The sequence below is a fragment of the Cygnus atratus genome, chromosome 2, assembly GCF_013377495.2.
Source record: "Cygnus atratus isolate AKBS03 ecotype Queensland, Australia chromosome 2, CAtr_DNAZoo_HiC_assembly, whole genome shotgun sequence".
NCBI classification, from domain to species: Eukaryota; Metazoa; Chordata; class Aves; order Anseriformes; family Anatidae; genus Cygnus; species Cygnus atratus.
This window is the reverse complement of record NC_066363.1, coordinates 81,833,366-81,861,001: the sequence shown is the minus strand read 5'-3', so window position 1 is coordinate 81,861,001 and position 27,636 is coordinate 81,833,366. Positions and strand designations below refer to the sequence as shown.

Here is a 27,636-nt window from a genome sequence, read left to right as displayed (position 1 = left end):
AAAAGATCTGGGACATCTAGTAACATGCTGCGTATAAGAGTTATCCCCTTGCTTCCTTAAACTTTGGCCCCTCCCTGTAAACCTAATGGCAAAATTATGTATAGTAGATCAGGATGGACCCTGATACTGGCTTTGAGTATGCCAAGTTTCGTGGTTATTGCATTGAAATCATTTTACCAAAAAAAAAAAAAATAGCTTACTATTTTTGAACGTCGGTGTTAAACTGAGTTCTGCTTCGCAGGGAGGTGGTGTCTCAATTGTTGGATTACTCTTCTATTTAATAAGGCTAAAAATTTCATTTGCTAAAGCTATGAGGAGATAAAATCCTCCCTAGAGAGATAATGTGACTACCCTTTATACTGGGTACACACCCTTTCTCCCAAGGGATGTTATTCTACTTTTCCATTCCACATTAAAGTGTAACTACCGTATACTTTTAGGGATTGATCAGATAAGCTGGCCTGCCTAGGAGCTACAAGTAACACCATTCCCCTGAATTTACTTGGTGTGAGAGAGGCACAGTCTTCTCATTTACAAATAATCCTCTTCTCAATATTCCTGTGCAATTTTCATCTTTTTTGTTTGTTTCCACAAAACAAAGCTCATGACTCTTTTTGATGTGTTATGTGCCTGAGGCGATTCAAGTAAGGTTGTTTTTTTTCCCCCTCCATCAACTCTGCAAAGAAATAAACATGTAAAAGTATGTGGAGCTAGTCTTGCACATGACTGGATCAAAGGTTTTTGAGAGTTTTTTTTCCCCGTCCAATCTAAAAGTCAGTCATGCTAAGCACATGCCTTTTGATACTCCAATAACCTGTCCTGATCTGTTTGTTAATTGTTGAGATAGGAAAAAGCACAGTACTGGATCACAGATACTTCCATTTTAGATGGCTGTTATCTTTATCTTGCCTACATGAAAACTCAAAATGGAAGCATTTGGTCTCAGGAAAGTGCCTAAGGCCATGGAGTATTTTGGAAAAAGAAATTTTAGACCTGACTCTTACCCAGCTGGAGCCCTTCGAACATTTGTTTGAATGCAGTCTAAAGCTGGCTGCTGGGGGGACCCTGATCCCCCAGTGACTACCAGCAAAGGAAACGGTGCAGGTGACAACTCTTCTGCCTCCCTGAGCAATCTGACAACAAGCAAATGGCTTCTTTGCTCGTAGCTCCAATTCAGTTTCAAGTATTTTACTTGCAAGTCTGCCACAAAGAAAAAAATGTGTTTTTTGTTTTTTTTTTCAGAGTATTATAAGGAGGTTATCTATTTACAGTACCTAAGGAAAAAAGAAATTTAAGAGTATATCATTCCTTCCTCCCTACTTAAAGTCTTTTTTCCCCTTATGGGCAGAATTCCACTTATAAGACAGGAAATCACGTTAGCTTTGTTAAATTCGTGTTTGTTACTGTTTGATTCTTGTATGATAAAGATTTCTAATTGGTCTCAGTTTATCCATATGTCATCTTTTATTATCAGATTATTTCTCTCATTTGGCCTTCCTTAGTAAATTTAAGGTGCTTTTTTTTTTCTTTTTTTGTCAAGAGTACATCTATCATTGCAAACAGCAACGTTAATAATACAGCTCAAGCAGAATGTGAAAACATTTGCTCCAGACGATGAAATGGCTACCCTGGCAGAGATTGTAGAGCTTGTTCAGTAAACAGTTCTGTGTTGTTCTGCACTGGAAAATGTTTCTGTGTTTTCCATGAATACGACAGAAATATACCGCTTGCCTTCGTAGTGAATAATTAAACAGATTTTTCAAGCAGAATTCAAACTGTCTCGCAAAAGGCTTTACAAGCATCAAATGAAATTCAGGCATTGATGACTTACACTCTGCTTCTGTGCATCCAGCATAATCCTGGCCTTACAGTTAATAAGTTAATGGTATGACTCGTATTTGTAAATTCCAGCTCCACGCTAGCAGGCAAGGAGAAAGAAAGCCAGCAGAGCAAGCCTGGATGAGAGATTTGCAGGGCATTGAGAGAACTGCGTTTGCTGCAGTGGGTAGCTCCATGGGTGGGGCTGGGCTGATTCAATAGCCTTCAGCTGCTAAAAGGATGGTACTATTCCTGCTGCCTTGCTTCAGGTGTTAAGTTTGTGTTATTTCCTTTATGCGTGTCTGTGTGACTTCCCTCCGGAGCACGTCTGACCCCTCGATGGGACAATTCAGCTCTCTAAGCTACACAGCCAGGGACGAGAGATGGGGTGAGGAAGAAGCTTTTTCTTGGATTGCAGCATGTTGAAGTGAGAACTGGTGCAAAGGAGAAGGGAAAAGCGCCCAACTGAAAGCAGGAGAGAGCAGAGCAGGCTGTTAGGCGATTCATCCACCTGGTGCAACAGCACCCTGACTCCTGCTGCAGAGAACTCGGGTGATTTTAAACAACGCGTATCGAATCCCACCACAAACTGCAGCACCTCTTAGCAAAATTCCTAAGTCGCAAGATAAAGTTTAGAGTTTGGTGTCAGTCTGAATTACAAGTAACTATCGGATTGCAAGATAGAGCAAGGAGATGCAGGAACAAAAGAAACTGTGGCTAGCAGATCAAAGTCTCTGTCTGTGCCTTGTTCTCAGCAACACGCAGGAAATAAGCTAGGCTGGCAAGCGTGATATCAGCATTTCATTTATACTGATGCTGGAATCCTAGTCATATCTTCATTGAAGGACCTAGTTCGTAGAGACAGTAAATGGATTTCGTCTTCTGAGCGATCTTAAAAGGTAGACGCAGCCTGGATGGGGGCAGGAGCCATCTGGCTGCTACCCCATCACATCTGGTGTGCCAAGGGGAAATAATGAGAGGCTGCATTGTTTTGCCTTTCTCCTTCTCAGTAAATCTGTGCCTGATGATGATCAACATATTTTTCCCTTTCTGGAGTCATTTTGTGACATAATAATGACCATGTTTATTATGGTAACTTTTGGAAGCCAGATGAGGGGGGTTCTGTTTGCCACGTCCTGTATGACTACATAAACACAAATTCCTGACTCTCAGAGGTTACAGTCTAAGTTCACAAAGGAAGCCACAGGGTATTGGAAGAAATATCAGGTTTGTGAGAAACCAGTTCTTTCCTTAAAAGGAGCACGCTTTGTTTCAGAATTGACAGTGCCCTGAATTGTTCTTTAACGTGATGTTGCTTTACATGCTTATCCTCTCTCCTCTTTTGTTCATGGCCAAACACAAAAATCCAGGTACAAAAACCACAAGCACGGAAGACTCTGCAATGAAACTGCTTTTGTTCATTCATAAAAGCATGCTCCGTGTTGTACTACCTAACCGCCTCTAGTGCCTGCAGTGGGTTGTGATTCTGAAATAAAAATAGATTTTCCTTTATGGCATTTTATTACTAGAATTAAAAATACCTTCACAAATATTCCACCCTCTTGCCGGGAGAAGCAGTCTTACTGCATGTTGCCAGGGTCTAAGCATCGGATTCCAAAGGTGACCTCAGACTGTCTGCATCAGGTGGGAATACTGTCGTTATCAGGTAGAAGGCAAACAATAAGCTAATGAACAGAGCATAATCATTCGGCTTCAAACAGAAAGGCTCGAAAAGTCACGTCGTTTCTGATATAGGTGCCCAAGCACTACGTGCTATTGCCCCCCCAAAATAAATGAGAATAAAGCCATAGGCTCGCTGGGTCTGTTGTGCATGCTTGAGCAGCTTTCACATTTTTATGTTTGCAATTCTATTTCAAACAATAGGAAATTACAGACAGACATTAAAATGTTCCAGGATTTCTGTTGCCTCCCTTGTGCAGCTCATTTCCAAGGCTCTGCGGTTGCCTTGGAAACTGGGAAAGGTGGAGGGCTTGGTTCAGCCTGGGAGCCGGCTGCAGAGCTGCAGGCAGAGGTTGGGCTGCGGGGGGGGGGCACATGGGCGTTCCTCTGCACGGGCACTGCAAGTGTAGGAGTGGGGCATTTTGACTTTTATTTGCAATTCTGAGCACCCTGGTGAAGCTAGACTGAAAAATGCAATAGGGAAGTGTCGCATCTATTTAAATGCCATTGATGGCTAAGATCTTTTGCAGTGTTTGTTTGCCTAAAGGTAGGATTCTAAATTGACATTTAAATAATTGACATTTAATTTGTGTGTTCATGGATGCTCAGCACGGCTACAGAGGAGGGAACTTATTAGACACATAAATGTGAACCTCACTTTAGGTACTCATTTTTAAAACCTGGAGCTACACCCCCCCAAAACCAGCAAGGACCTACAAAGAAACCAGTGTTATAGCATCTATGAACTCAGTATTTTCCTTTTAGAAGCTCAAAATCCTTAATGGCATAACAGCTAAGCTCTAGGAAGCCACTGTGTGCATGTGGGAAGAAGGCATGTCGGGGAGTGTCCAGGTACCTTCAGGTGGAGAATCAGAATGCTTAAAGCTGCTGCTTTGCAGATTGCCAAGAATACCTTGGCACCCAAAAAAAATCTCTGAAATGCTTGTGTGAATCCCACAGAGAAGCCAGGAGGGGCAGCTCTGTTGCGGTAACAGCCTACTGCTGCCTGAAAGGACAGGCTGTGCCTGTGCACAGCGCGTAGAAATGCGTATGCACGAGTTGCGTGAGCAGTAACAAAGACTGCCTGTGGGTAAGTGTTGCAGAAATGTGTCAATGGCAACTACAACAGCCAGGATAGAAAGAACACAGAATTCAAGGAAAGTTGATGAAAAGATCTCAGTGCTAGCACAATTCTGGATATTTTGTGGTCGCAAAAGCAATAGTACATAATTCCACGTGTAACCAAGCTTAAGCCAGTCCATGTTGATGACATTTCACAGCAGCTGAGGTTTCTGCACTATGGAAGAAAAAGAGACATGGTTTGTTTGCATGTCAATTCACCAGGGCAAACTGAAGGCTGCTTTTGAAAAATATCCAAAGTATTTTTCCAAGGTCACAGCAGCCAAATGCAGGGCAGAGAAAATGTTAATGATTTACCACATTAATTATTAGCAGCTCACATTTGCAAAATTCCACTCTTTTTGTAGCTGTTATAATTTTAATTTAACATTACAGTGCGCTGTGGCAGTAGGACCAGTAAACCATCGATCTGATGTTACTGGTCAAACGCCTCAGTCCCATTCCTCTCTGCCTTTCACAGAATCACAGAATTGTTAAGGTTGGGAGGTACCTCTGGAGATCACTGAGTCCAATCCTATATTTAGCCCATCAGGGTCAACTAGAGTGAGGTTGGACGGGGCTGTGTTCAGTCAGGCTTTGAGTATCTTCAAGAATGGAGGCTTCACAACATCTCTGGGCAGCCTGTAGCAGTGCTTGACACCAAAAAACAATTTTCCTATGTTTAAGTGGAGTTTCCTATATTTCAGTTTGGGCCCATTGCCTCTCCTCCTGTCACAGGGCACCACTGAGAGCAGCCTGGCTCTGTCTTCTTTGCACCTTCCTTTCAGGTATTTATACACACTGGTAAGATTCCCCTGAGTCTTCTCCAGGACAACCAGTCCCAGCTCTCAACCTCTCCTCATATGACAGGTCCTCCAGTCCCTTAACCACCTGCGTGGCTCTTTGCTGGATTTGCAAATGTCCATCTCCCTCTGGTACTGGGGAGCCCAGAATTGGATCCAAAACTCCAGACGTGTCTCACCATGGCTGAGTAGAGGGGGAGGATGCTGCTGAATATGCTTGCAGCAAGGACACCCTGCTGAATCATGTTCAACTTAGTGCCCACCAGGACCCCCAGGCCCTTTTCTGCAAAGCTGCTTTCCAGCTGGCGCTTGGGGTGATTCCTCCTCAGGTGCAGGACTTTGCGCTTTCCCCTTGTTGAAATTCATGCGGTTCCTGCCAGCCATTTGTCCAGCCTGTCAAGGTCCCTGTGGATGCCAGCACAACCCTTTGATGTATCCACTCAGCAAACTTGCCAAGGGTGCGCTCTTCTGCTGCTTAATGCCATTAAGTCATTAAGATGTTGCACAGTGTTGGCCCCGGGATCAGTCACTGAGGTGCACCACTAGTGGCTGGCCTCTGAGCTTTGTGTTGATCTCAAGCCCTTCAGCCTGGCAGTTCAGCCAGTTTTCACTCCTTCCTCTTGTCCATTTATCTAGGCCACACCTCAACAGTTTGCCTATGGGGATGTTATAGGAGACAGTTCAAAAGCCTCCACAAAATAAACAGTGTTCACTGCTCTTCCACCTTCTATCAAGCTAGTCAGGTTATTGTAGAAGGCTATGAGGTTGGTCAGGCATGGCTGCCTCGCTGTAAACCCATGCTGACTAATACCAATCACCTTCTTGACCCTAACATGGTTGGAAATGGTTTCCTGAAGAATTGATTCTGCCACCTTTCTAGGAATTGAAGTGAGGCTGACTGGCCTGTAGTTCTCTAGATCATTCTGCTTGTCCCTCTTGAAGTTAGCAGTGATATTTGCTTTTTTCCAGTCCTCGGGAACCTTTCCCAGTTGCCATAACCTTTCAAAGATTATCAGCAGTAATGACATTGACCTATCATTGTACTGTAGGACAGCATCTCTATATTCCTCCTGAACCCTACTTCCACCTCCTATATGTTCCTTTCTATGTCTGTGTTTAGTCAGGAGCTCCTTATTTGTCTACCCAGGCCTCCTGGTGCCTTTGCTCGATTTCCTTTTTGTCAGCATGGACCATTCTTGAGCTTGGAGGAGGTGATCCATGAAAGTCAACCAGTCCGCCTGGACCTTTGCTCTCTACAGGATGATCTCCCATGGGATTCTTCCTCTGAAGGAGGATGAAATCTGCTCTCCTGAAGCCCTTGGTTGTGATCGGGCTATTTGCCTTGTTTGTCCAGCAGAATGTCTCCCTTTTCTATTACATGTCAGTAAGTTATCGTTAATCTACTCCCCAACCTTCCTGCTTTGCTTGCACCCTGCTGCGTTAACCCTACAGCAGATATCTGGGGGGGGGGGTGTGTCAACGTTCCCCTTGAGGACGACGGCCTGTGAATGTAAGGCTTCTTCTGGCTGTCTGAAGGTCTCAGCTACATCTTCCTGACCAGAAGGCGTACAGCAGACACACACCGCGTAGCAGATATCGGTTTGCCCACTGATACAGACCGCGTAGACCTACCCCAGCCGGCTCATCACCCACCCCCAGGCAGCGCTCCGCGTATTCCTGCTGATTTCTCCCACGAAGGGCAACTCCCCTGCGCCTTCCCGGCCTGTCCTGCCCACAGCCCTCACGGCCCCCCGGCTGTGTGACAGCCCAGCACCTCCCCGTGGCACCGCCCGAGGCCGCTCCCTCCAGCCCCTGCCCCCGGGCACCCGCCCAGCCGCGCAGGTGAGGTGAGGCCCCGCCCCCTGCCGCAGGCCCCGCCCACCGCGCTATCCCATTGGCCGCTGGCGGTATCCCACCGCCCTATAACCCACGGGACGTCACTCCAGGGGGCGGGGCCGAGCGGCCGCTTTAAGGCCGGGCGCGGGGCGCGGCCGCCGCAGCCCGGGCGGGAGGGAGGCGACGGAGGAGGGCGGGAGGCAGCGGCGGGGCGGCGGCACCGGCACCGGCACCATGCGTGAGATCGTGCACATCCAGGCCGGGCAGTGCGGCAACCAGATCGGCGCCAAGGTACCGCCCGCTCCCCCGGGGGCAGCGCTGACGGCGGGGTCCGTCCCCGGTGCTGGCAGCGGGACTCGGTCCCCAGGCAGGCAGACAATGGGAGGGCGTCAGGGCGGGGGGTGCGGGTATTGCGTTCGCCGCTTAATTGCGCCGCTGTTAATGAAGCTGCTGGAGGAGCTCGCCCTTGCGCGGGGTGCGGGTCGCTCCCAGGCAGCTGCTCAAGCACGCTAGGGAGTGGTCGGGGCTGCACGGGCTGCGCTGGCGGCGTGATTGGCACCGGGCAGCTGCAGGGGGAGCTGCCATTTTGCGAAATTTTTCTTGCAGTTCTGGGAGGTGATCAGCGACGAGCACGGCATCGACCCCACCGGCAGCTACCACGGGGACAGCGACCTGCAGCTGGAGAGGATCAACGTCTACTACAATGAAGCTGCAGGTAAGCCCCCCTGCTTCCTCAGGCACCCCAAAATAAACTGGGCAGGGATGCCAGCTCGTTCGTTGTAGCTGGAAAAATTCCTGAGCACGCTGTCATCCACCACTGACTGTAAAGAGCTTTGTTCTCAGAGCAGCTCTGATAGCGCTGTACTTCTGGTCTAGACAGGGTGTCTCTCCAGTGAATCCTGCGGGGGGGTTGGGGGGAGCTCAGCGGTGCCCTCCTGGCGCTGGCTGCTGCCCCCAGGGCTGTAACACTGGCACCGTTCCCTCCCGCAGGTAACAAGTACGTCCCCCGTGCCATCCTGGTGGACCTGGAGCCCGGCACGATGGACTCGGTGCGCTCCGGCCCCTTTGGGCAGATCTTCCGACCAGACAACTTTGTCTTCGGTGAGTAAGTGCGTGGAGAAGCACTCCCAGAGCCTGAGCAGTCAGCCCACAAAAGCTCAGTGCAAGTGTGCAAGCGACCAGGGTGGGGCTGGATCCCTGCAGCAGGGTTGGGATGGGAGCAATGGATGAGCCCCCTGGGGCAGGAGAAGACAGATCTCGCTTCCTCACGAAGGCACTAACTGTCACCTTGCTCCTGGTCTGCCTGCAGGACAGAGTGGGGCTGGCAACAACTGGGCCAAGGGGCACTACACTGAGGGCGCCGAGCTGGTGGACTCTGTGCTGGACGTGGTGAGGAAGGAGTCGGAGAGCTGCGACTGCCTGCAGGGCTTCCAGCTGACCCACTCGCTGGGCGGCGGCACCGGCTCGGGCATGGGCACCCTGCTCATCAGCAAGATCCGCGAGGAGTACCCCGACCGCATCATGAACACCTTCAGCGTCATGCCCTCCCCCAAGGTGTCGGACACGGTGGTGGAGCCCTACAATGCCACCCTTTCTGTGCACCAGCTGGTGGAGAACACGGACGAGACCTACTGCATCGACAACGAGGCCCTGTACGACATCTGCTTCCGCACCCTGAAGCTCACCACTCCCACGTACGGGGACCTCAACCACCTGGTGTCGGCCACCATGAGCGGCGTGACCACCTGCCTCCGCTTCCCCGGCCAGCTGAACGCCGACCTGCGCAAGCTGGCGGTCAACATGGTGCCTTTCCCCCGGCTGCACTTCTTCATGCCGGGCTTCGCCCCCCTGACGAGCCGCGGCAGCCAGCAGTACCGCGCCCTGACGGTGCCCGAGCTCACGCAGCAGATGTTCGACTCCAAGAACATGATGGCCGCCTGCGACCCCCGCCACGGCCGCTACCTGACGGTGGCGGCCATCTTCCGCGGCCGCATGTCCATGAAGGAGGTGGACGAGCAAATGCTCAACGTGCAGAACAAGAACAGCAGCTACTTCGTGGAGTGGATCCCCAACAACGTCAAGACGGCCGTCTGCGACATCCCGCCGCGCGGCCTCAAGATGTCCGCCACCTTCATAGGCAACAGCACGGCCATCCAGGAGCTCTTCAAGAGGATCTCGGAGCAGTTCACGGCCATGTTCCGCCGCAAGGCTTTCTTGCACTGGTACACCGGCGAGGGCATGGATGAAATGGAGTTCACCGAGGCCGAGAGCAACATGAACGACCTGGTCTCAGAGTACCAGCAATACCAGGATGCCACTGCTGACGAGCAGGGTGAATTTGAAGAGGAGGGAGAAGAGGATGAGGCTTAAGTCCCTCATTACCAAAAGAACTTCTGTAAAGCTGGCATGCATACTGAATGACTTTCTGATAGTGGTGGTAAAGCATGTTCTTTAGATGCTGTGTACCCAATTAACCTCTCAGCACTTGTAACTTTGACAGATTTCTCAGTGTAACAGTTCTAAATCCAATTTATTACAATGTTTTTTGTCCTTTAATGTTAAAAGCACATAAAGGCATGTATTCTAGACTCTGTTTTCTGTCTTTCTTAACACCTCAGTTGGACAAAGAACAGATGTTCAGTCAGTGTGTTTGAGAAGAATTAAGTTTAAAGGCAGTTTAGAAACCTAGCAGCACAAAGGTGTGCTCTGATCCATGGAGGCTTACATATTCTCAAGGTGTATGCTTCTCATGCAAATTTTTCCTGCTTTTTCTTACCGGACTCAAACACACCTAACCTGAATATGGGAAGTCAACTAAACAGTGCAAGGACACATACATTTAACTTACTTTACAGTTTAGGTTACAGTAAGAAATCTTCCACTTGTCTGTTGAAGTCCTCTGCAAAACGCAGGTGTAGATTATGCTTTCCTTCTGGCATCAGGAGCAATCTTAAAAAAGGGGGAAAAAGCACATGCTGAGTATGTCCTACATTCTGGGAGCACAGGTAATTTAACTTTTTATTTTCCCTTGTTCTTGGTTACCCAAGTCAAAAAATTAAGTAACACTAAAGTACTGTTCCCACCTATGTGGTGTTCAGAATGTCAACTACATCAACAAGCATACTATTTGCCTCACTTTGGGGAGGATAAACTATGCTTAAAACCATTTTCTTCTGTCCCAGACCCAGTTTCTAGGAATGTTTTTAGTGGTCTGTGAAGATTGTGACATTCTGAAATTCAGTTGAGAAGTTTGTCTTCTAAAGGTATGTCAAGCACCTAAGCTGCTTTCTTTGCCTCTTTCAGAGAACACTGGCTGTCTTAAGACAGGGAACGCACTGAACAGGTTGCTACAGAAACATATTTCATGACACCGTTCAAACTTGGTTGGCATTTGAATTTTCTCATCTTTCTGCTAAAAGACCAATTCAAAACTAATGCCATTCGTTCATCTTTTAAAGTAGAAAGGGATGTCAACTTCTGCAGCAGAATTTTAACTTAAGATGTAAAAAAGTTTAGAAGAAGAACCTGAAGATTAAATCTTTAGGCACTTAATGCTGATAGGAGTGAACGGGAAAAATCTTATACCTTTGGTATGTACTTTTTACAAATCCAAAAAGAAGTGTTAAATTATTTGTTCTACCACTTACTAAGCTGTTTCAACAGAGCTAAAGACATTCTTGATTGATACTTTGTTGCCTTTATAACATATGAGTCCTACTACAGTGAGGGCAATCATTCTTTTAGTGGTGATAAAATTCTGCTTTTTTCATCAGACAGAGCAGTAGTATGAACCTATCCAGTTCTTCTACCACTTCTGCCTGAATTTCATTGTCTCTTTCTTCAAAGACAAAGCAATATACAGATATACAATCCTACGCCACTATGAATGGCTTTTGCTACTGCTGTTAAGCCTAATATGACCTAACTCTAGCCGTACAGTGCAAAAGCAGGATGATAGCACACGTGACAGAAGTAAACAATGCTACAAATAGCAAATCCTTTTCTACTTTACAAAGAAAGAGAAAAACCAAGGCAGGAAAAGCAGATGTTCAAAGAGTGTTACTGGAATTTAAGGTCTTTCTGCTTTACAATGGAAGGTCTCCTCTCTGGTGCAACAAGAAAAAAGGGGAGGTTTGCCTAAGTATTTTCTGCGTATTTCTGAGAATATCATCATTAATTCCATTTCTTATATGGTAAATACACATATGGGAGAGCACTTCAGCACAAAGACATAAAGAACAGCATTATGTTTTATCATATGGCAACTTCTAATGCTTTCTTTTGTGGCTTTTCTTCCAAAAAAGCTATCTGATCCTTGTCTAGTTTTTATTATGACATGCCTTAGCACCTAGAGCATTTTCGAGCTCAGTGAAATCTAACGGAATAACAAGTCTTATAAGCAGGGCATATGTGGACGTCACTAGCTGGCTGACATTGGAGAAAAAAAAATGCTTGCATGCGATTGTTCTCTTGTTCTTATCTTTCCTGTGGAATGATACCTTTTTATGAATGGCAGAGTTGACTTTGAGGTAAATATATCACTCAGTTTTTCACAGAGATGACACCAATAACGGATTCCTACACTCTATTCATAAAAATGGGTTCAGTTCTCCTAATTCTTTTCTCTAATGCTAATCAGCACTATCTGTTATTGAGTAGTAATGGAACTCTTGAATTCATGTGCAAATGTATGAAGAAAACTCAACTGGTAGAATCCCAGCTTTTTATGGGAAGCATTCCGGATTTTCAAAAAGGAGCAGATGTTGCCTCAAGACTTTTTGTTTATGGAGTAATATGTGAGCATAGTTGTACAATTTGTCATTTAACTTTTCTGAAATACACTAATAACTCCTGGCACAGTTTAAAAACCAAATCTTTGAGGTTGTAGTTCACATCAACAAGGAAGAGCAAAGATCAGTATCCTCTGCTCCTCTCCAATACCCAGTAGTCTTGTCCCATTCATAGCATCTAAATTCACTGCCCTACTGAATGGAACAGAAGTTAGGTATTTCACAACATAAGGAATGTGATGGCCATAACAGAGAAAACAAATTTCCTTATTTCAGTAAGTATTAGAGAGCGGATCTGTGTGAGAAGTGGGAAGAGAAAGAGGACCTTATGTGGCTTCTCCTGGAGAACAATAGGAAGGTGCTTACTGAAGCACTGATATTTCTTTGTTTCTTACTTTTTATATAACAAGAAAGGTCCAGCTACACTGTTTGCATCATAAGCTGCTAGGGAAATTTAGAATAGTTCCATCTGTGACAGAGAATACTTGTCCAAATGCATTTTTTTTTTAACACTGTGGATTTGAACTTCCTTTCTTCAACAATGATTTAGAGACACTCCATCACAAAACTTACCGGGAGCCTTTGATGTGCTTCTGAATGTATTCTGCATGATAGCGTGGAACCAAAGGGTCTTTCTCACCATGAATTATAAATGTGGGACATTTAATGAGAGGCAGCAACTGTTGGCAGATATTACCTAGGGAGAAAATAAATGAAGGTTATACTTCGTCTTAAAATAGTGTGAAAGACTGAAACTGCTTCTGTAAAGGATTGTGAAAACTCAGGTTCTAGCTGTTGCCTTGCCTTCTGGGTAGCATGCAATTATTCCACAGAACTATATAAACAGGGCTATAACATTTTTTTCACCAAAGTATTATGCGAGTACTGAAATTTGCTTAATTAACAGACATTAACACAAATGGATAGAGCAAATGAAGTTAATTGTCCCATGTCCCCAGTCTCTTGTCCCCAGGCTCGCTCTCTCTTTTTTTTTCTTCTTTTTTATCTTAGCATCTTACTGCCTTCATGCTACATTTTCTTATGGTGGCTATCTGTTTCCAAGACTTGCTACTTTTATCAACAAGTTAACTTAGGTTGTACTTCTGCCTGTTCCACCTTCCAGACCACTGGCTGTCAGCAATAAATAACCATTTAATACAAATTATACTAAAACTATTCAAAGGTTGTTCTTCCTGCACATTCATTTTACAGAACTTCAATAATAATTTTATACTTACTAGTCTTAAATCTTAGTAGAAGTAATTTTAATGCTTTTCATTAGAGACTTTTCTATTTTTCCCTTTTTCTTTTTTACCTCATCACATAGTGCCACAGTTTCCATACTCTTTGGCTAACTTCCCACGCTCCTGCAAGGGAATCTATGCGCAAAGCATACTTGATGTGTTTTATGTTCCATTTATACTTGAGGTAGCTTTATGTCCCATTTGTAGTTTTCTCCTTGCAGTTACCAACAGCTGCACAGTTAATATTTGTGCACGCACATCTTCCCTAGCTCTTAAGTCATTCATGGTTTCATAGAGTTTTCCCAATTGTTTGGTTATTTACCTTCTCTTAGTTTGCAGTTATAACCCTTAAATATTTTCATTTAGGACTTTGTACTCGTGGTCATCAAATACCTGCACAAATATTGACTGTGTTTCAGAACAACTAACAAACAAATTTAAATTATTTACCTAAGGTCATGGTTGGCAGTCAAACTAGGAAATAAAACTGTTCTATTCTACAACCACTAGATTATGTTTACTCTAATAACACACAACAGCAAGAAGAATTTTGAATTTTGCAGCTTTATGAGCTTACTCAGTATTGATAAATGTTGATACCCTCTAAAAGTTCATTTCTTGTACAAGTTCATACTAGAAGCTGTTAGGGCAAATAATCTGTTCTTTAAAAAGTACTTGAGTTGTTGACGAACAAAAGTTTTGTTGTCCTTTTATCTCTGATTTGTTTTTCTCCTCTAATGGCTTTTACTAACCTCTTTGCTTGTATTCACCACAAATAGCCTTTTCTGCAGTGTTACTTAACTTTGATTCAAAGGTCTGCTTGTATTCTAAGTCACCCTTCCCAAGTTAATCACGGAAAAATTGCAGTCCGATGGTAGCTAATCATTTTCAGCAAATGTTAGTCTTCTCCCAAGAGCTGACCCAGTTACAGCATCTGGATAACTCAGCTCCTTGTTACATGTCTCTGGGTGGCTTCCATTTCACAGTCGCTCTACCTCATAGTGTTTGAAGCATGTGCAGACAGTAAGAGGATGCCACAGCCAGTGTTTCATTGGCTTGGGCTTTGGACTTAAGAATAAACAAGTTTTAGGGAGATACGTTCTAGAAGGGATAAAATGAAATGATATCACAGTTTGTTACAACTCTCTATCGAGAGAAATTCTAGTACCATGTTGCTGATGCATGGGGAATCTTTATGAAAAAATGTGAAAAAATATTTTTCCCTTTAGCACCTGCTGTCTGTTAATGTATATCACCTCCTGTCTTTCATTATAAGAGTTGCAGGAAAATATATTTAAGAGAATTACAGACTTCTTGTTTAATACAGTATGTATTTCGGCTTTGTCAAATTGAAGGCAATCTTCCTGTGAATTAAAACACAACTGCAGGTTATTATTCATGGTACCCTTGGTTGCAAAGGCTATGTAGAGTAATTGGAGAAGTCTTCAGAGAGAAACATTCAATAGTGATTATATTGCTTGGTTTAACTATTCTTTCTGGATTTGAAATGCCCAAGCTATGTCAATAGTATTTTTTTTTAATATTTTGCTGATTCTGAGTTCTCAAAATCTGAACTTCCTTCTTTTTGTACTCATCATATGGTACTAGTTTGAAAAAGTGCTTCAGCTACTGCTTGCACAAACTCAAATGAACACACCTTGCTTGCTTCTGGGATATCTTAATGTCACCAAGACGTAGTGCTTAGATGCTAAGAAAGTAGAGGAGAAAAAAGGTTGAGCAGAATCCCTCCTGTTCAGTCTGCACAAAAGCAATGATTTAATCATGTAGTTTTGTGGTGGAGCAAGAGAAGAGACTCATCAGCTAACTATTCCCATAAATGCTTTCTCCTCCTGTACCTTGCTGGTTCTGTGAACCATCTAAAAAGTAATTGCTTTATTCATAAGTGTGAGTCAGGCACAGCTTTTAAAGCCATATGCAGAGGCCTTCCTTTCCTGGCTGCCAGGAATACCGCTAGATTTTTATCCAGAACTGTCTGCTACTATAATTGCTTCAGATTAACACTGTAAATGCCTTACCATCTGACTTTTCAGCAAAGCTGGATATTCCATCTACCCAAGCCTCACAGGTTTTTGCAAAGTATTCATGTCCATACATCTCTTCCAGTGGTTTCTTAACCTTTTCACTCCACTTTGAAACATCTCGGATACCTATATAAAATAACATTGAAGTACGTTAGGACCTTTCCTGATAAAACCCAGTACTGTCAACATCCAATACCAGTAACTTTTCAAAGAAGACTGCAGATATGAACTTAAAACTTGAAACTGCATTCAATGGTTTTAAATAATTCTTAGCATGGAAAGGGTATAAAAAAAGGGGTAGTTTTATTATCTCTGCTGTGATCTTTCTGAGTTACAAAAGGCTATCTTGTTGTGTTTGCATGGGGAAAAATTATATACATGTAGAAGATACAGTCCTACAATTTCTGTTTTTTTCTTTTTTTTTGAGGGCACGCAGAAGATGAGCTCAAGGAGGTACCTTGTGTACCTTGTAGTAATCTTGTGTATAAAAAGGGGACTATTTTTGTAACACTGTGCCAGAGCTGGCAGTTCTTTTTTATATCCTTTAGCCTTTTGCTTTGGTTTATGGATGGAAGTTCTTCCATGGTTCTTACCAGTATTCAGAGGAAGGAAGCTCTTACTAAGGCATTCCAGCAGGCTGACATCATGGTACATTTGCCATAGTCTTAGAAAAAAACAAGCAGCTCTACTTAGTAGAGCCCCATGACTCATGGCATACTGGCTACAGTTGTACAAATAATCTGACATTCTAGTTATTTGTCAGCTTTACTTATTTTTCCCCTAAAATTTTAAATACAGCTCACAAACCAGATATCCACGAAGGTGACATTCACTAAACTGTGTTTCAGTTGTACAGCTTTTCATCAAGAAAGCTCAAAACAACGTTGACAAAGCAAAGAATGCTAAAAGAGACCTAAAAAGTACTGAATCATTCAACAGTAATATATGCCAGTAGCAAAGCTTTTAATTGGTTTCAGATGGAAAATAAGGAAAGAAAGGAGTTTGCAGTTAATTAACAAGCAGAACCTGTCCAGCCAAATGAGCAAGGTAGTACTGGTTGAAAGTGGTGTTTTGAAACAAAATCTGATTGGTAACCACCAGGAAATGAGTGTGATCATCCCAGGCTAGCTGTCACTGAACAGCTGTTTCCCTTACAGAATGTACTGTTTTATCCATGCAGCCATAATTACTTTAAGAAGATGGGAAGAAGAAAGCCAAACCTTGAAAGGACATAGATACCAAAAGAACGCCTTTCTCTCTTACCGAACCCTCTGTTGTAGGTGAGGTTCACTGATGGGCTTTGCAGAAGGCTTGCACTGCTCCTTTAGGAGCTCTATCACCCAGAGAGAGATGTTGAAAGCACCAGTCCACAAAACGGCCAAAAGTCAGCACTGTTGCAGGCACTAACTGCAGTCCTTCTAAAGTAAGACTTATTTTTTCTATTGGCTCATTCTGACTGATGTATATTTTGTAATTATTATGGAATAAAACCTCTGTACATATAAGAGCATGTAAAGAACTAAAGTAGCACTTTTACAGAGCTTAAAAAAAACACAACTACTGCTACTACTAATGATAATGAAAATGCTTTAGTACAGGTGATGTAAATACACATGTACAATACATACACGAGTAATTTAGCTGAAGCCAAACAGATTCCATAGCTGGTATAAATCAAATGCCAATCACTTCAGTTAAATTACAATCAGTTACATTTGTTGAGAGGCTGACTGGTTAACTCTTTTTATTTCTAATTTCAGAAGTAAATAAGGTTCATTTCTGAGTTCTAGCACTGTTTGCTGTTTTGCTTTAGAGTAGCAAATGGTCAGATTTGGTTTTACTTGAGTGTAACAATGATCAGAAATATGGTGTTTATTTATTTTGGAAAGGTTTTGTAACCACAGTAATTAACTTGAAAGGAATGCAAATTAGAAAGGCATCCTGGGATGTTTACTTGAATGATTAATTTGCTTCCTTCGCTCAAATGGTAAGTTATGAAGTTGTTTTCTTACTGACCATGTGTTACATAGACAGTAAGGGCAAAAGCTGTTACATGCTAGTCCAATGATTTTCTGTGGACCTTGTCTAAGTGCTGTGCAAGATGTGAGAATGTAAATCAAATGTGGGGGCAGTAGGATTATTTGGAGTTTATTTTTAGGAATTTGTTAAAGCAACAAAAATCTTACCTTCTGAAAACTACTGACAAGCTACTATAACTTATGCTTTTTAGCAGCTGTTGACGAGGGCTTCTTAATTCCGCTATATTACCCTCAGAGTAATTGTTGGGCAATTTCTCCCTATGATTTTAATCTATCCCTATAGTTAGCAACTTGGTGAATTTTGTGTCTTGTTATGTCTTCAACTGCACCCCTACTTAGCTGTAGTGTGACTGAAATCCTTAGATCAAGATGAGATGAAAATAATTTTTTTAGGATGTGATATTCCCCTACCCATTCAGTTTATACATACCATTATAAATTCTCACGTCCTCTTGAGTAACGCTAGCATTTGCTCCCCAGACAACCAACTTGTGGATAAGAGCTGGATACTTTGCGGCTGCGATGAGTGCTGTAATACCACCATCACTCCATCCCAGCAAAGAGAACTTCTTGAATTTCAATGCCTTGATTTGTACAAGAAAGTTATATGAAAAATATCAGTTGGCTTTACTAGCAAATATCAAGAATTTCTTGAAAACTGTCTGTACAGATCTAGACACAACACTGCATAGTTGAGCTATAGTTAGCTTACAGCTAGCTAAAAAATACAGATTTTCCTTCTATTCAAAAACAAAACAAAAAAAAACCATGGAAAGGTCAAATATTTGGAAAATAAGAAGTTATACCTGCCCTTCCATATTTCCATGGCTGTTTAAGGAAACAAACATTAGTCATGTTAGATTTCTGCTACATTTAAGAAGCCCTCTTGAAATTAAGAAATGTTTATTTAGAATGGATAGTAAAGACCTTTTCAGAAAGCCTGACAGTATCAAGAATGTGTGAATTCTCTTTGTATAAAGTTGGCAAAGACTATCACAGTGTGGGATGGTATGTAACCCAAGACCAAGATGAATTTAAGAAAAGTTTAAGATTTAAGAAAACGGAATCCAGTGATCTAATTTACTTATGCTAGCTGCTTGCTTTTTTCTTTAATAAAATAAAAGAAAAAAGGGAAAAAATCTGCTGAGTAATGACCAAAATATGCTTAACGTGTTTGCTACAGGATTGTATTGAATTTAGGTGCCTAATCCACATTTTCTGAAGCATATAACTGATGAACTCATGAATTCATGATGAACTAATTTTAAGTTTTAGTTCATCATGAATTCCAGTTCAAAGCACTGATATTGCAACACCTCCTTCTCATAAAGGAAGGCTCAGAGCGAAAAAAAATAGTCAACCAAAACCTTAATTCATTCTGACCCGTACACTGCTTTCCACTTAGAATTCAAAATTCTCGTTTGCTCACATATCCAAGATCTGTGGTAGAGGGCAACAGCAGTGACAGGAGAGAGGATTTTCTGTATATGATGTTCAGCGGGCAAAAGGTGAGGAAGATAAAGGCATTAAGGAACAAATTCACCATTTTTACAGGAATGATATTTAGTGGTTAAGAAGTATTTGATGTTTTGCATGTAGGAGTCAGAGTTTGTGAACTCTTTAGGAAACAAGCATAATCAAGGGTTTCAAAGTTGTTGTTTTTTTATGTTTTCTTTTTTTCCCCAAAAAAATACAGCTTTTTAGATGGCATCAATGAAGATATTGTAGTTGTGAAGGAAAAAGAGGAAGTTAGTTGAACAAGGTGTTTTGGTGTTCAGTGTTTTGCTGTTGGAAGTCCAGTCCTGCTTTCTTTGGACAGAAGAAAGCAAAAACACTGGAAATCAGAGAAACAAAAGAACTACACAGAGAGGAAAAAGCAGTTTATAATCTGGAAGCTTACTCTTGCTTGTAAACTTGAAGCTCAAGTGAGGCATAGCCTTATCAGTTGAGCTGATACCTGGCAAACTTCTATTGCTATCAGGCTTTTCTGGTTTTGGCCCCTTCCTCGCTACTAGGTTTACTGTAGTGTTGGTCAATACTCGATTTCACCCGTCTAAGCCATAATTAGCAAACAGAAAAGAAATAAGGTAGGGTAAAGAAAAGGACATGTTAGGTAAGATCTGACAGGAAGAAAAGGGAGCCTGGAATTTTAGTAGCTGATCACAAGTTGACCTTGGCCTGCTCAAAAATTAGTTATCTGTGATCAACTTTAAGTATTGTTCTGCTGAAGTGTTACTGGTGTCTTGGCAAGTTTCAGGAGTTGGCAGCAGTGCTTACAAAGCTCATATTTTTTTGTTGCTGCTGTTCTCCTAGCACCAACAGCAACGCATGGATCTCAGAGTTGGCTGATGGGTGGAATAGACTATAAATTTTTTTTCTCTGTCTTACGTTATTTGTCAGTGCGTCAGCTGAGATATATTTGCCTCCAGTTCTGTATTTCTCTCATTAACTAGCCATTATCTTGATGCATACTTTGGGTTGTCTCAGGATTCCTTCTAGCATGAGGAATTTCTTATCCCTTGTACTTTAAAAAAACAAACAAATGAAAAAACACACCAAAGTGATGTAACAGACATCTTGGATATGGCGTGCATGTTTGTTTGCTTTAATCTTGAACTACTTACAGCACAGGCTTCTACTTAATACTGGCAATAACCTGAGAGCTGGTTTCAGCTCCTCAATTCCGTGGGTGATTTTGTGCTCTTTACCCCATAGGGGAACAAAATCTCTTTTGAAATCACCTCCTCCATCAAGGTCTGCGTGAAATGCAATTGAAAGATCATGTGTGCTGTGACAAAAATAATTTATAACAGTGCAATGTAATATCACTCTGTACTATATACTTTCATTGGATCACAGGAAGTATACAATAAATAAGGGCTGCAGTTGATTTACCAAAACTGGGAGAAGCCCAAATTCATACTTTCATTTGGACAGTAGATCTTCAGCATAAGTACCTCTTAAATATCAATAGAGTTTTCATAATGATAACTTTTAATGCTATGGGCCTTTGCTGGGCTTTTCTTACAGATTGGGATGGAGCACAGCAAAGCAGGCTTATTGCATTATACTCCTTTCATTTCACACAAACTCCTTGACAGAACCCATACGGTGATATACAGCACTGTCATCTGCATCAAGGTGCAAAATACTCTTGAGAATTTCAGCTTTTGTTATTTTGTCAAAACCTTGCAGCAGCCACAGCTCCAGCAGAGGCACCAGAACCTGGAAGAGCCTAGAATAAAGGTTCTGAAGGCCCACCTATACAGATGGATTTTCTGTCTGTGTGCATGCAAAGCATACATCATAAAGCCCTCTGCAAGAGTTATGACTTTTTTTTTTTTCTGGAAATCCTAGCTGGGATGATTCCTTTGGATTTGTGCTATCCTTTATATGCTATGCTAAAATAGAATCAAGTTACCCATGCTTGGGAAGACTTTAATCATTTGTTGTTATATGCTCACATAAATGAACATCTTCAAAAATAACAGGATGCCACATCTCATTTGCTTTGGCAGCTTTAAAGACTGGTAGGCTGCTGTCCTGTTTGCACGCTGCATGGTTACATGCTTTTTAAGGACAGCATTGTTTTCTGTTTGGCATCTATTAGTATTTGACCAGAGGTAGGAAAGGGGGTTACAACCATTTAAACAGAAAGTTTGTCACCTATCCACGGGAGCAGCTTTATTTTCTTTGTTAGTGTAGCAGAAGAAATTGTTGACTTACTGTGCAGAGAGATTGCTTCTATGGTTAGAGGGCACAATTGTATCTTAATCCCGATTCTGCTGTCAGACTGATTTTGTTTCACCATGCAGAATACGGCTGCATTTCCAGTTTCATATGGTTCTGTAAGGTTACTGCTCATTACAGAAATACATTTGGATTCACTGTCTGAATCTTGTCTCATATTTTTGGAATTTTATTGTTCTGCCAACTTTCTTAACATGGCCAAAGAAACTGTATAGCTTAACGTAACAAAGCCCAAATATTAGGTAAAACTAAACCAGAGAATAGTGTTAGCACTTACAGGATGGAATAAAAGTAGAACTTAGGAATAAATATTTCTCCATCCTGTAGGATTTTTTATTTCAGCTTTAGGTCATATTCTTTATAATAACAATAGCTCTGTTATTAAGAGCTGTTATGATCACAGGAACCCTTCAATTTCCCACAAAATTTATTTCAGTAATAGGCTGTAAAATGCAAAGTGTCAGCTTAGTTTTCAGAATCAGATGTTTCTTGCAATGGATTGCTCAAGGCAAAATGCCAAGATTCTATTAGCTAGAAAAATTTCTAAGAACCTTTCACTACTGTAATCCCTTCCAGTCAAATCACTTGGCATAGGCTTTGTTCTTTTTACATAGTTCACCTAAACTTACATGGTTCTTGGCTGTAAACCTCTAAGGGCAGGGTTCTGGAATAAAAATGTATTGCTTTATAATTAATCCCCACTGCTGAACCTCTGTGTATATTGCAGAAGAAATGGAAGAAGAAAATATTTTCCAGAACAGTGTGTGTTTGCCCAGTTTTAAGCTTTCATTTGTGTGTTCTTTTGCATAACTTGCTATCTGCTGGAAACAACACACAACAGTACGAAAACAGATTTTAAATATATATGGAGAAATAATAAAATCTGAGAACAGATTTACCTGCATAAGATCTACAGCATCTTTTGCATCCCTCTCAAAGAAATCTGGAGGAAAGTCTCGAGACGGAGGGATGGACTGTCCATATCCCCGAGGATCCCAAGCAACAATTGTGAAAAGTTGCTTATTCATAGACTTAAGCTGTGGTCCAAAATCTGTTTGACCACTCCCTGGAAAATCATAATTTTTCAATTAAAGTAACCACCATAACACTTCTATAGCATGCATATGCTAAATGGAAACTGGGGAAACTTATATCTTAATTGTAAAAAAGAGGCTATCCATCAACTGAAGTACCCTTTATCTCTAATTGTAACTAAGCATTGCAACTCTCAGAAAGTACCATAGCAAAAATCTTTAAAAGTATCTGTGGTGCACTGAGAGCAAACTATTTCTAGTAGGTATGTAAGCTTACCAAAACTGTGCTCTGCCTGGATGCTCTGAAAGAGGACCTTAAACTGATTTACCTGGAATTAACTGGGGTAGGGGAGATATCTTTAACAGATTTAAACCAGTAGCATGATCATTGCTGTTCATCCAGCCAGCACAGAGAAAACTGTGGAAAGGGAGGAATATACTGACTCTAGCTACTAAATTGTGATCTATAGGTAAAAAGCATTTTGAGAGACAGTTCTCATTTGATGAAACACTTCAACAAAACTATACAACTTTGGGTGCTTGAAGCTGAGCTTTAAATACTTGTCCTGAGATGAAAACAGTGACACAAAAACCAGAGAATTCTAACTTCTGATTTTTCTACTGTGTTTGTTGCCAAAAAAAAGTCAAATAGATTTTTTTTTCTCATGCAGAACTGTTTCTTTTATCGATGGCTCTGACTTTCAAAAGATTAAAAAAAAAATGAAGTACTCCAGTCTAGAAAATGCTATTGCACTAAGCTATCTATGAACACTAGGAGGAAACTAAGAAGACTGCAATTTTTTTCTCATTTGGATTATGGTCATGTGGTAACAATATTGCACTACTTGATTAAAACCTGTTCAGCTCTAATATAAAATGTTCAAAGGATGAAAATCAAACATCAAGTTGTTTGTTTATCATTATATTAAAATGGCTGTGCAAGGGCTAAAGGCACTGCAAAAATCCAGGGGAAAAAAAAGCTTGTGTTAATTTCAAAGGGTTGTTATCAAAAGCATTGATCTCAATGGACAGATATCGTGTAGCTAGCAGAACCTGCTGTCCAACTCTAAACGTCATTGAGAGTTTTAATGATGTTGCCCTGAATAACCAAAACATGAAAATGCATTTTTAAGCAAAAAGCAAGTCTTAACCAGGCCTTTTTCACTATGATAATAAACTGCAAGTGCTGCATTATGTCTATTAATTCAATCGGAATGCACCTAATTTCTAAAAATGCATGCATCCATCAGTTGTGTAACAAATACAGTTGACCCGATTCTTCCCTCTCTCCCCTCCCACCCCCATTACTTTGCACCTTCTGTAGCTATTTGCCACTTGTACTGGACGCTCACTTTGCACAGTCAAATCCAGAAGGTGGGAGTGACTATGAAATAGTCACTATTTATGTATGTATAAAAGGTGCCTGGTGAGATAAATAAAGTGTTTAAAAACAGTTAACTGGTTGCAATAACTCTGCATTTTCCTATCTTTTGTATGTGTAGCAATTTTATCTTTTAACAGCAATGCGCTATAATCAGGTGCTGAACATATTACAAAATAGTTTTGTACGTTCTAGCATGAGTGGTAAATGAGGTGGTTGCTCCACAAAGATAAGACAAAATCTCCAGACCTAGCATTCCGGGAAGCAGGAGAACTGCATGGCTTCCTTCTCCCGTTTGCTGATAATGCAAGTTGACTCCGTTCACTTGGATTTTGGCAGATGTTATTGAAGTACTAGGAAAGGGAAGAGAAACAGGAGAACATTCAGACAGCTAAGTCTCATTACTACATGGACATTAAAGGAATATAGAATACTTACTTTTTCTAGACATGAAAGACAATACAATAAAATTTAAATAGGTCGCTCACCCTTTCACGGGTGCACAGAAGACTAAACACAAAACTTGACAGGAGCACAGATGTATTCGGTATGTCATCACTATATAACATTTGCACTTGTATTTCACAAATACAGTTAAATGAATTAAGATAAAGGAAAAGAAAAAAACAACTGTGCAACAAGGGGAATACAAAAGCATCTTTACATGGCTACAGAAATGTGATGAAAGAGATATATTACAGAGGAGAAACTTCCTGCTGCTGCAGAGTAACTTTTGAAATGGCTGGTGTTTACTTTAGTACTACTGAACTAGACTTCTCTGTTTGCCAAAGAAACCACCAATTATTGTTACAGTTCCTCATGTAGGAGGTCTACATGAGAAACACCTTGCAGGGAGATGAGGGTGATATTTCTGCCGCTGTAATACTTAATTGGAAAATACCGCATGACCAAAAATCCCTGCCCACTAAAGAAGTATTCTAAATGGAAAAATGTGAATTGGCAAGATTACAGGGACTGAGCACACAGGACATCATGCTGAAATGCCTACATTAACCTTTTACTGCAAAGCAAGATGTACAAATGCAGTTAACCTGAGATACCGTTTCTAGATACAAATACCTAGTGAGAATGCTAGAAGAAGCATATATTGAAGGTATTATCTTAACAGTATAAATGACTGCATCTGGTCTCCTAAGCAAGTTTGTTTCCAAATGGTTGACACACATCTTTTCACCAACCTAACTAACTTTATCTAGAGGTAGTAATATGACACAAATTTTGCCTTTTGGTTGCCTAATGCTTAACCCTCGTTTCCTGCACTTCTTGGTCTAAATAGATTATTCTTCCCCCACGAATTCAATCAATGTGAATGAACTTCACATGCTTACTTACAGAACAGCTGCTTCCCACTGTTACATGTAACAACAGTCTTTATTCCATGCCATGCACCATACCACTCACTAAAAATTCAGTTTTAGCAAATAAATTCTGATTACAGCAAGTAAACACAGTCCCACCTGTATTAAACTTCAAATGATGGATTAAAAGTAATAAATACCACCAATTTACATATTCCTCATAAGGGAAATGAAAATGACCAATAGCTGGTGAACTCAGGTTCCCAGTACATAAGTGGCAGCAGGCTCACAGAATGTGTGCAACATGAAGCCATATGTGTTCTACGTAAAATCTAGGTCTGTGTAACACAGCTAACCATGCCATGTGCCTAACTATAAGCAGTGACTTTGCAGAATGGCATCAGGTCTTTGTACCTGGGCAGATCTAACTTGAAAACTCGAGTACAAATCCTGATCCACATTTCAAGAATGTAGCTCAGACAAAGAAACTCATTGTGCCATTGTAACTTCAGGGAGTTTTGTTGAATTGTTATGCCAATATGATTCAAGGGAGTAGTTTGACTACCATTTTAAGTGGACTTCTTTAAGTCCACGTACTGTACCTGATATGGCTATATACTTCACAACATATATTCTCAATGTAGCATTCAGATATACCTTCTCCTCCCCTTTTTGAATATGAGTTTTGCCTTTTTCTAAAAGAGGATGTTTTGTTATTTTTTCCTTAATATACCATCTTTTAATGTGTGATTCAACAGGTTATTTTATCACAGTTCTCACCATAAAAAGTGAATACCTTGCTCTTAATGATTTTTATAGAAATGTGATTTATTTTTTTGCTTCTGATTATTAATTGCTAAAAGCAGGTCCAGATCCAAACAAAGCAGAAATATTCATCACACTGTTACCATTTTTTTAAAAAAAAGTAACCAACATGTAGTTTTCATAGACAAGGGGTATATATTCTAATTTCATGATTCAGATAGCGTTAGATTTTTTCCCCAGCTCTACCTTTTTACCTTTTTCAGGATTAATTATTAACATCGGGAGCTCAGGAATTTTGCTGAGTTTGTGAGGCACAGTTCTTGGATCTCACTTCAATCCAATGAAATTTGGGAGTTTCACATACAGTGTACTTTCAATAGTTTCTGAACGTATATATGTGTGTGTATATATATATATATATATGAGAAACTGTCCTGGAAGTGTCTATTCCTAAAAGACTTGGTCTTCCCCACACCAAGCTCCTGTGAGTCTGAAATCACTTCAGTATGGTTGTCACCGTGATGACTTTGCTTCTGCAATTTTTTTTTTGTAAAGACTGCATCGTTGGGCACAATCATGTTAGTGGAAGCAATGCTAAAAAACAAAACCAAACAGAAAAGAAAACCAAACCACGCTGTAACTGAATGAGTAGTGTTAGAGCTTGTAGCTCTGAGGAGCGGTGGATACGTGCTGCCTGCATTCAGCAAGGAGTTAGAGATGCAGAGCCCGCAGGCCTTGCAAGGTGCCCTGCTGCACCTCATGCTCTGTAGGAGCGCACCTTGGTCTGGGTGCTACCTTTCTGTTCCAGCTGGGCTGTAATGCAACTTAGTCTTTATTTGTGTGGGGGAAAAAAATGGTGTAATGTCTCTTTTCCTTAACAGGATTTGCAGAGTAAGCAGTATTACTTGGCTGTTAATCCTCCTCCTCCTCGTCCTTCTTTCGTACTTCCTGCAGGAAAGACGGCGTCCACAGGTACTAGGGAAGCGTTTCTCATTGCGTCCTGCCATGCAGGGGGAAAGGGGATTGCAGAGGGAAGGCGAGACTGGTGAGAAGGGGCTGCAGACCCCTGCCACAGCAACTTGCAGTATAGAGAAAGCAGCTAATGGCTCTTCCCAGCCAGACAAGCCTCCCCGGCGACCTGCAGCAGCCCTTTCCTCAGGGTGCTACCAGCGTCCCTGTTGTCACCCCCACCTTCCCAAACCTAGCACACACCCCCCTTTGCTAAAACACCTCGCCCACCGCCACCGGGACACCTCGCTGCCACCCACCCCTGCCTGTCAAACGTCACCTTTCCCAGCCCCCGCTGCTCTCGGCCACCGGGGGGCAGGAGGCGGCTGTATTATTTTTTTTTTTTTTTTACCCGTAGGAGGCGGCCGGTCCCCGGGGCGTGAGCGGCACGGAGCGGGGGGACAGCGGCAACAGCAGCGCCCGCAGCGCCCCGGCGGCGTTCGGCCGAGCCATTTTGGCCGCCGTTGCCGCCCCGCCTCCCTCCCTTCCCCCTGCCCGCCCGTGGTGGCCGCAATGGCGGCTCGGCCCGCCCTCCCCTCAGCCGCGGCCAGCCCCGGCGCCCAGCGGCGGCGCCTGCCGGGTGTGTGGGGGAATGGCGGCTCCGGGCCTGTGGTGGCGTGGGGGGGCTGTGAGGGGAGAGCTGAGGAGCCGAGCCAGGCTTGGGGCAGAGCCAGGAGCCACGACCTCCTGGGCAAAAGGGGTTTCCTCAAGGCAGGTCAGCCTCGCACGGTTCCTCCAGCCCACTGGGAGCTCAGTGACTGCCCCCAAAGTGAATAATAATGTCAGCCTTCTCACCCCATTGCTTGTGTAGGACCAACAAATCTTACAGGTGAACGACAGCCATAGCAAATGCAAGTGCAGAAAGGGATTAACTCAACTCTGTGAGCATACTGGTTCGGTTTATCCCCTGAGCAGATCAAACCATTTAAGATTAAGGTCTTTAGTATAGCTAATTACGAGCAATCCATCATCAGGACAAGCTGCCTTCACTCTTGCCCAGTGACACGT

The 27,636-nt window shown here is 42.3% G+C and overlaps 2 protein-coding genes and 1 long non-coding RNA gene across 6 annotated transcripts in view; 2 read left to right on the top strand and 1 right to left on the bottom strand.

The window, feature by feature from the left end:
• Positions 1–1,448: 1,448 nt before the first annotated feature.
• On the bottom strand, positions 1,449–27,112 carry BPHL (biphenyl hydrolase like). 4 transcript variants are annotated; one of them, XM_035552718.1, is made up of 9 exons: positions 26,981–27,109; positions 26,526–26,620; positions 23,786–23,889; positions 22,021–22,187; positions 17,802–17,955; positions 15,327–15,458; positions 12,620–12,743; positions 10,105–10,205; positions 1,535–4,795 (listed from the first exon to the last, which is right to left on the bottom strand). In XM_035552718.1, the coding sequence occupies exons 2-8, from the start codon at positions 26,612–26,614 to the stop codon at positions 10,118–10,120; spliced, it is 858 nt and encodes a 285-aa protein (XP_035408611.1). In that variant the 5' UTR covers positions 26,615–26,620; positions 26,981–27,109; the 3' UTR covers positions 1,535–4,795; positions 10,105–10,117. The 4 variants fall into 4 exon arrangements, with proteins under 4 accessions (XP_035408608.1, XP_035408611.1, XP_035408609.1 ...); XM_035552715.2 differs by lacking the exon at positions 26,526–26,620 and having other exon boundaries at positions 1,449–4,795; positions 26,981–27,112; XM_035552716.2 differs by lacking the exon at positions 1,535–4,795 and having other exon boundaries at positions 9,770–10,205; positions 26,981–27,099.
• On the top strand, positions 7,402–9,844 carry LOC118251011 (tubulin beta-1 chain). The gene is made up of 4 exons (XM_035552713.2): positions 7,402–7,547; positions 7,863–7,971; positions 8,247–8,357; positions 8,566–9,844. Exons 1-4 carry the CDS (start codon positions 7,491–7,493, stop codon positions 9,624–9,626), a joined length of 1,338 nt encoding a protein of 445 aa, XP_035408606.1. The 5' UTR covers positions 7,402–7,490; the 3' UTR covers positions 9,627–9,844.
• LOC118251013 (uncharacterized) overlaps positions 16,539–27,636 on the top strand; it is a 31,408-nt gene continuing 20,310 nt past the window's right edge. The window contains exons 1-2 of the long non-coding RNA XR_004779630.1: positions 16,539–16,755; positions 26,502–26,592. This is a non-coding gene — a long non-coding RNA (uncharacterized LOC118251013). The remainder of the gene's footprint in view (positions 16,756–26,501; positions 26,593–27,636) is intronic.

Coding starts and splice junctions, on each gene's coding strand:
- LOC118251011 (XM_035552713.2), top strand. CDS start 7,491: ATGCGTGAGATCGTGCACATCCAGGCCGGGCAGTGCGGCAACCAGATC. Junction 7,972..8,246: donor CTACTACAATGAAGCTGCAG/GTAAGCCCCCCT, acceptor TCCCTCCCGCAG/GTAACAAGTACGTCCCCCGT. Junction 8,358..8,565: donor ACCAGACAACTTTGTCTTCG/GTGAGTAAGTGC, acceptor GTCTGCCTGCAG/GACAGAGTGGGGCTGGCAAC.
- BPHL (XM_035552715.2), bottom strand. CDS start 27,081: ATGGCTCGGCCGAACGCCGCCGGGGCGCTGCGGGCGCTGCTGTTGCCG. Junction 15,459..17,801: donor GGACGTGAGAATTTATAATG/GTATGTATAAAC, acceptor TATTTTATATAG/GTATCCGAGATGTTTCAAAG. Junction 12,744..15,326: donor CTTTGCTGAAAAGTCAGATG/GTAAGGCATTTA, acceptor TTTTCTCCCTAG/GTAATATCTGCCAACAGTTG.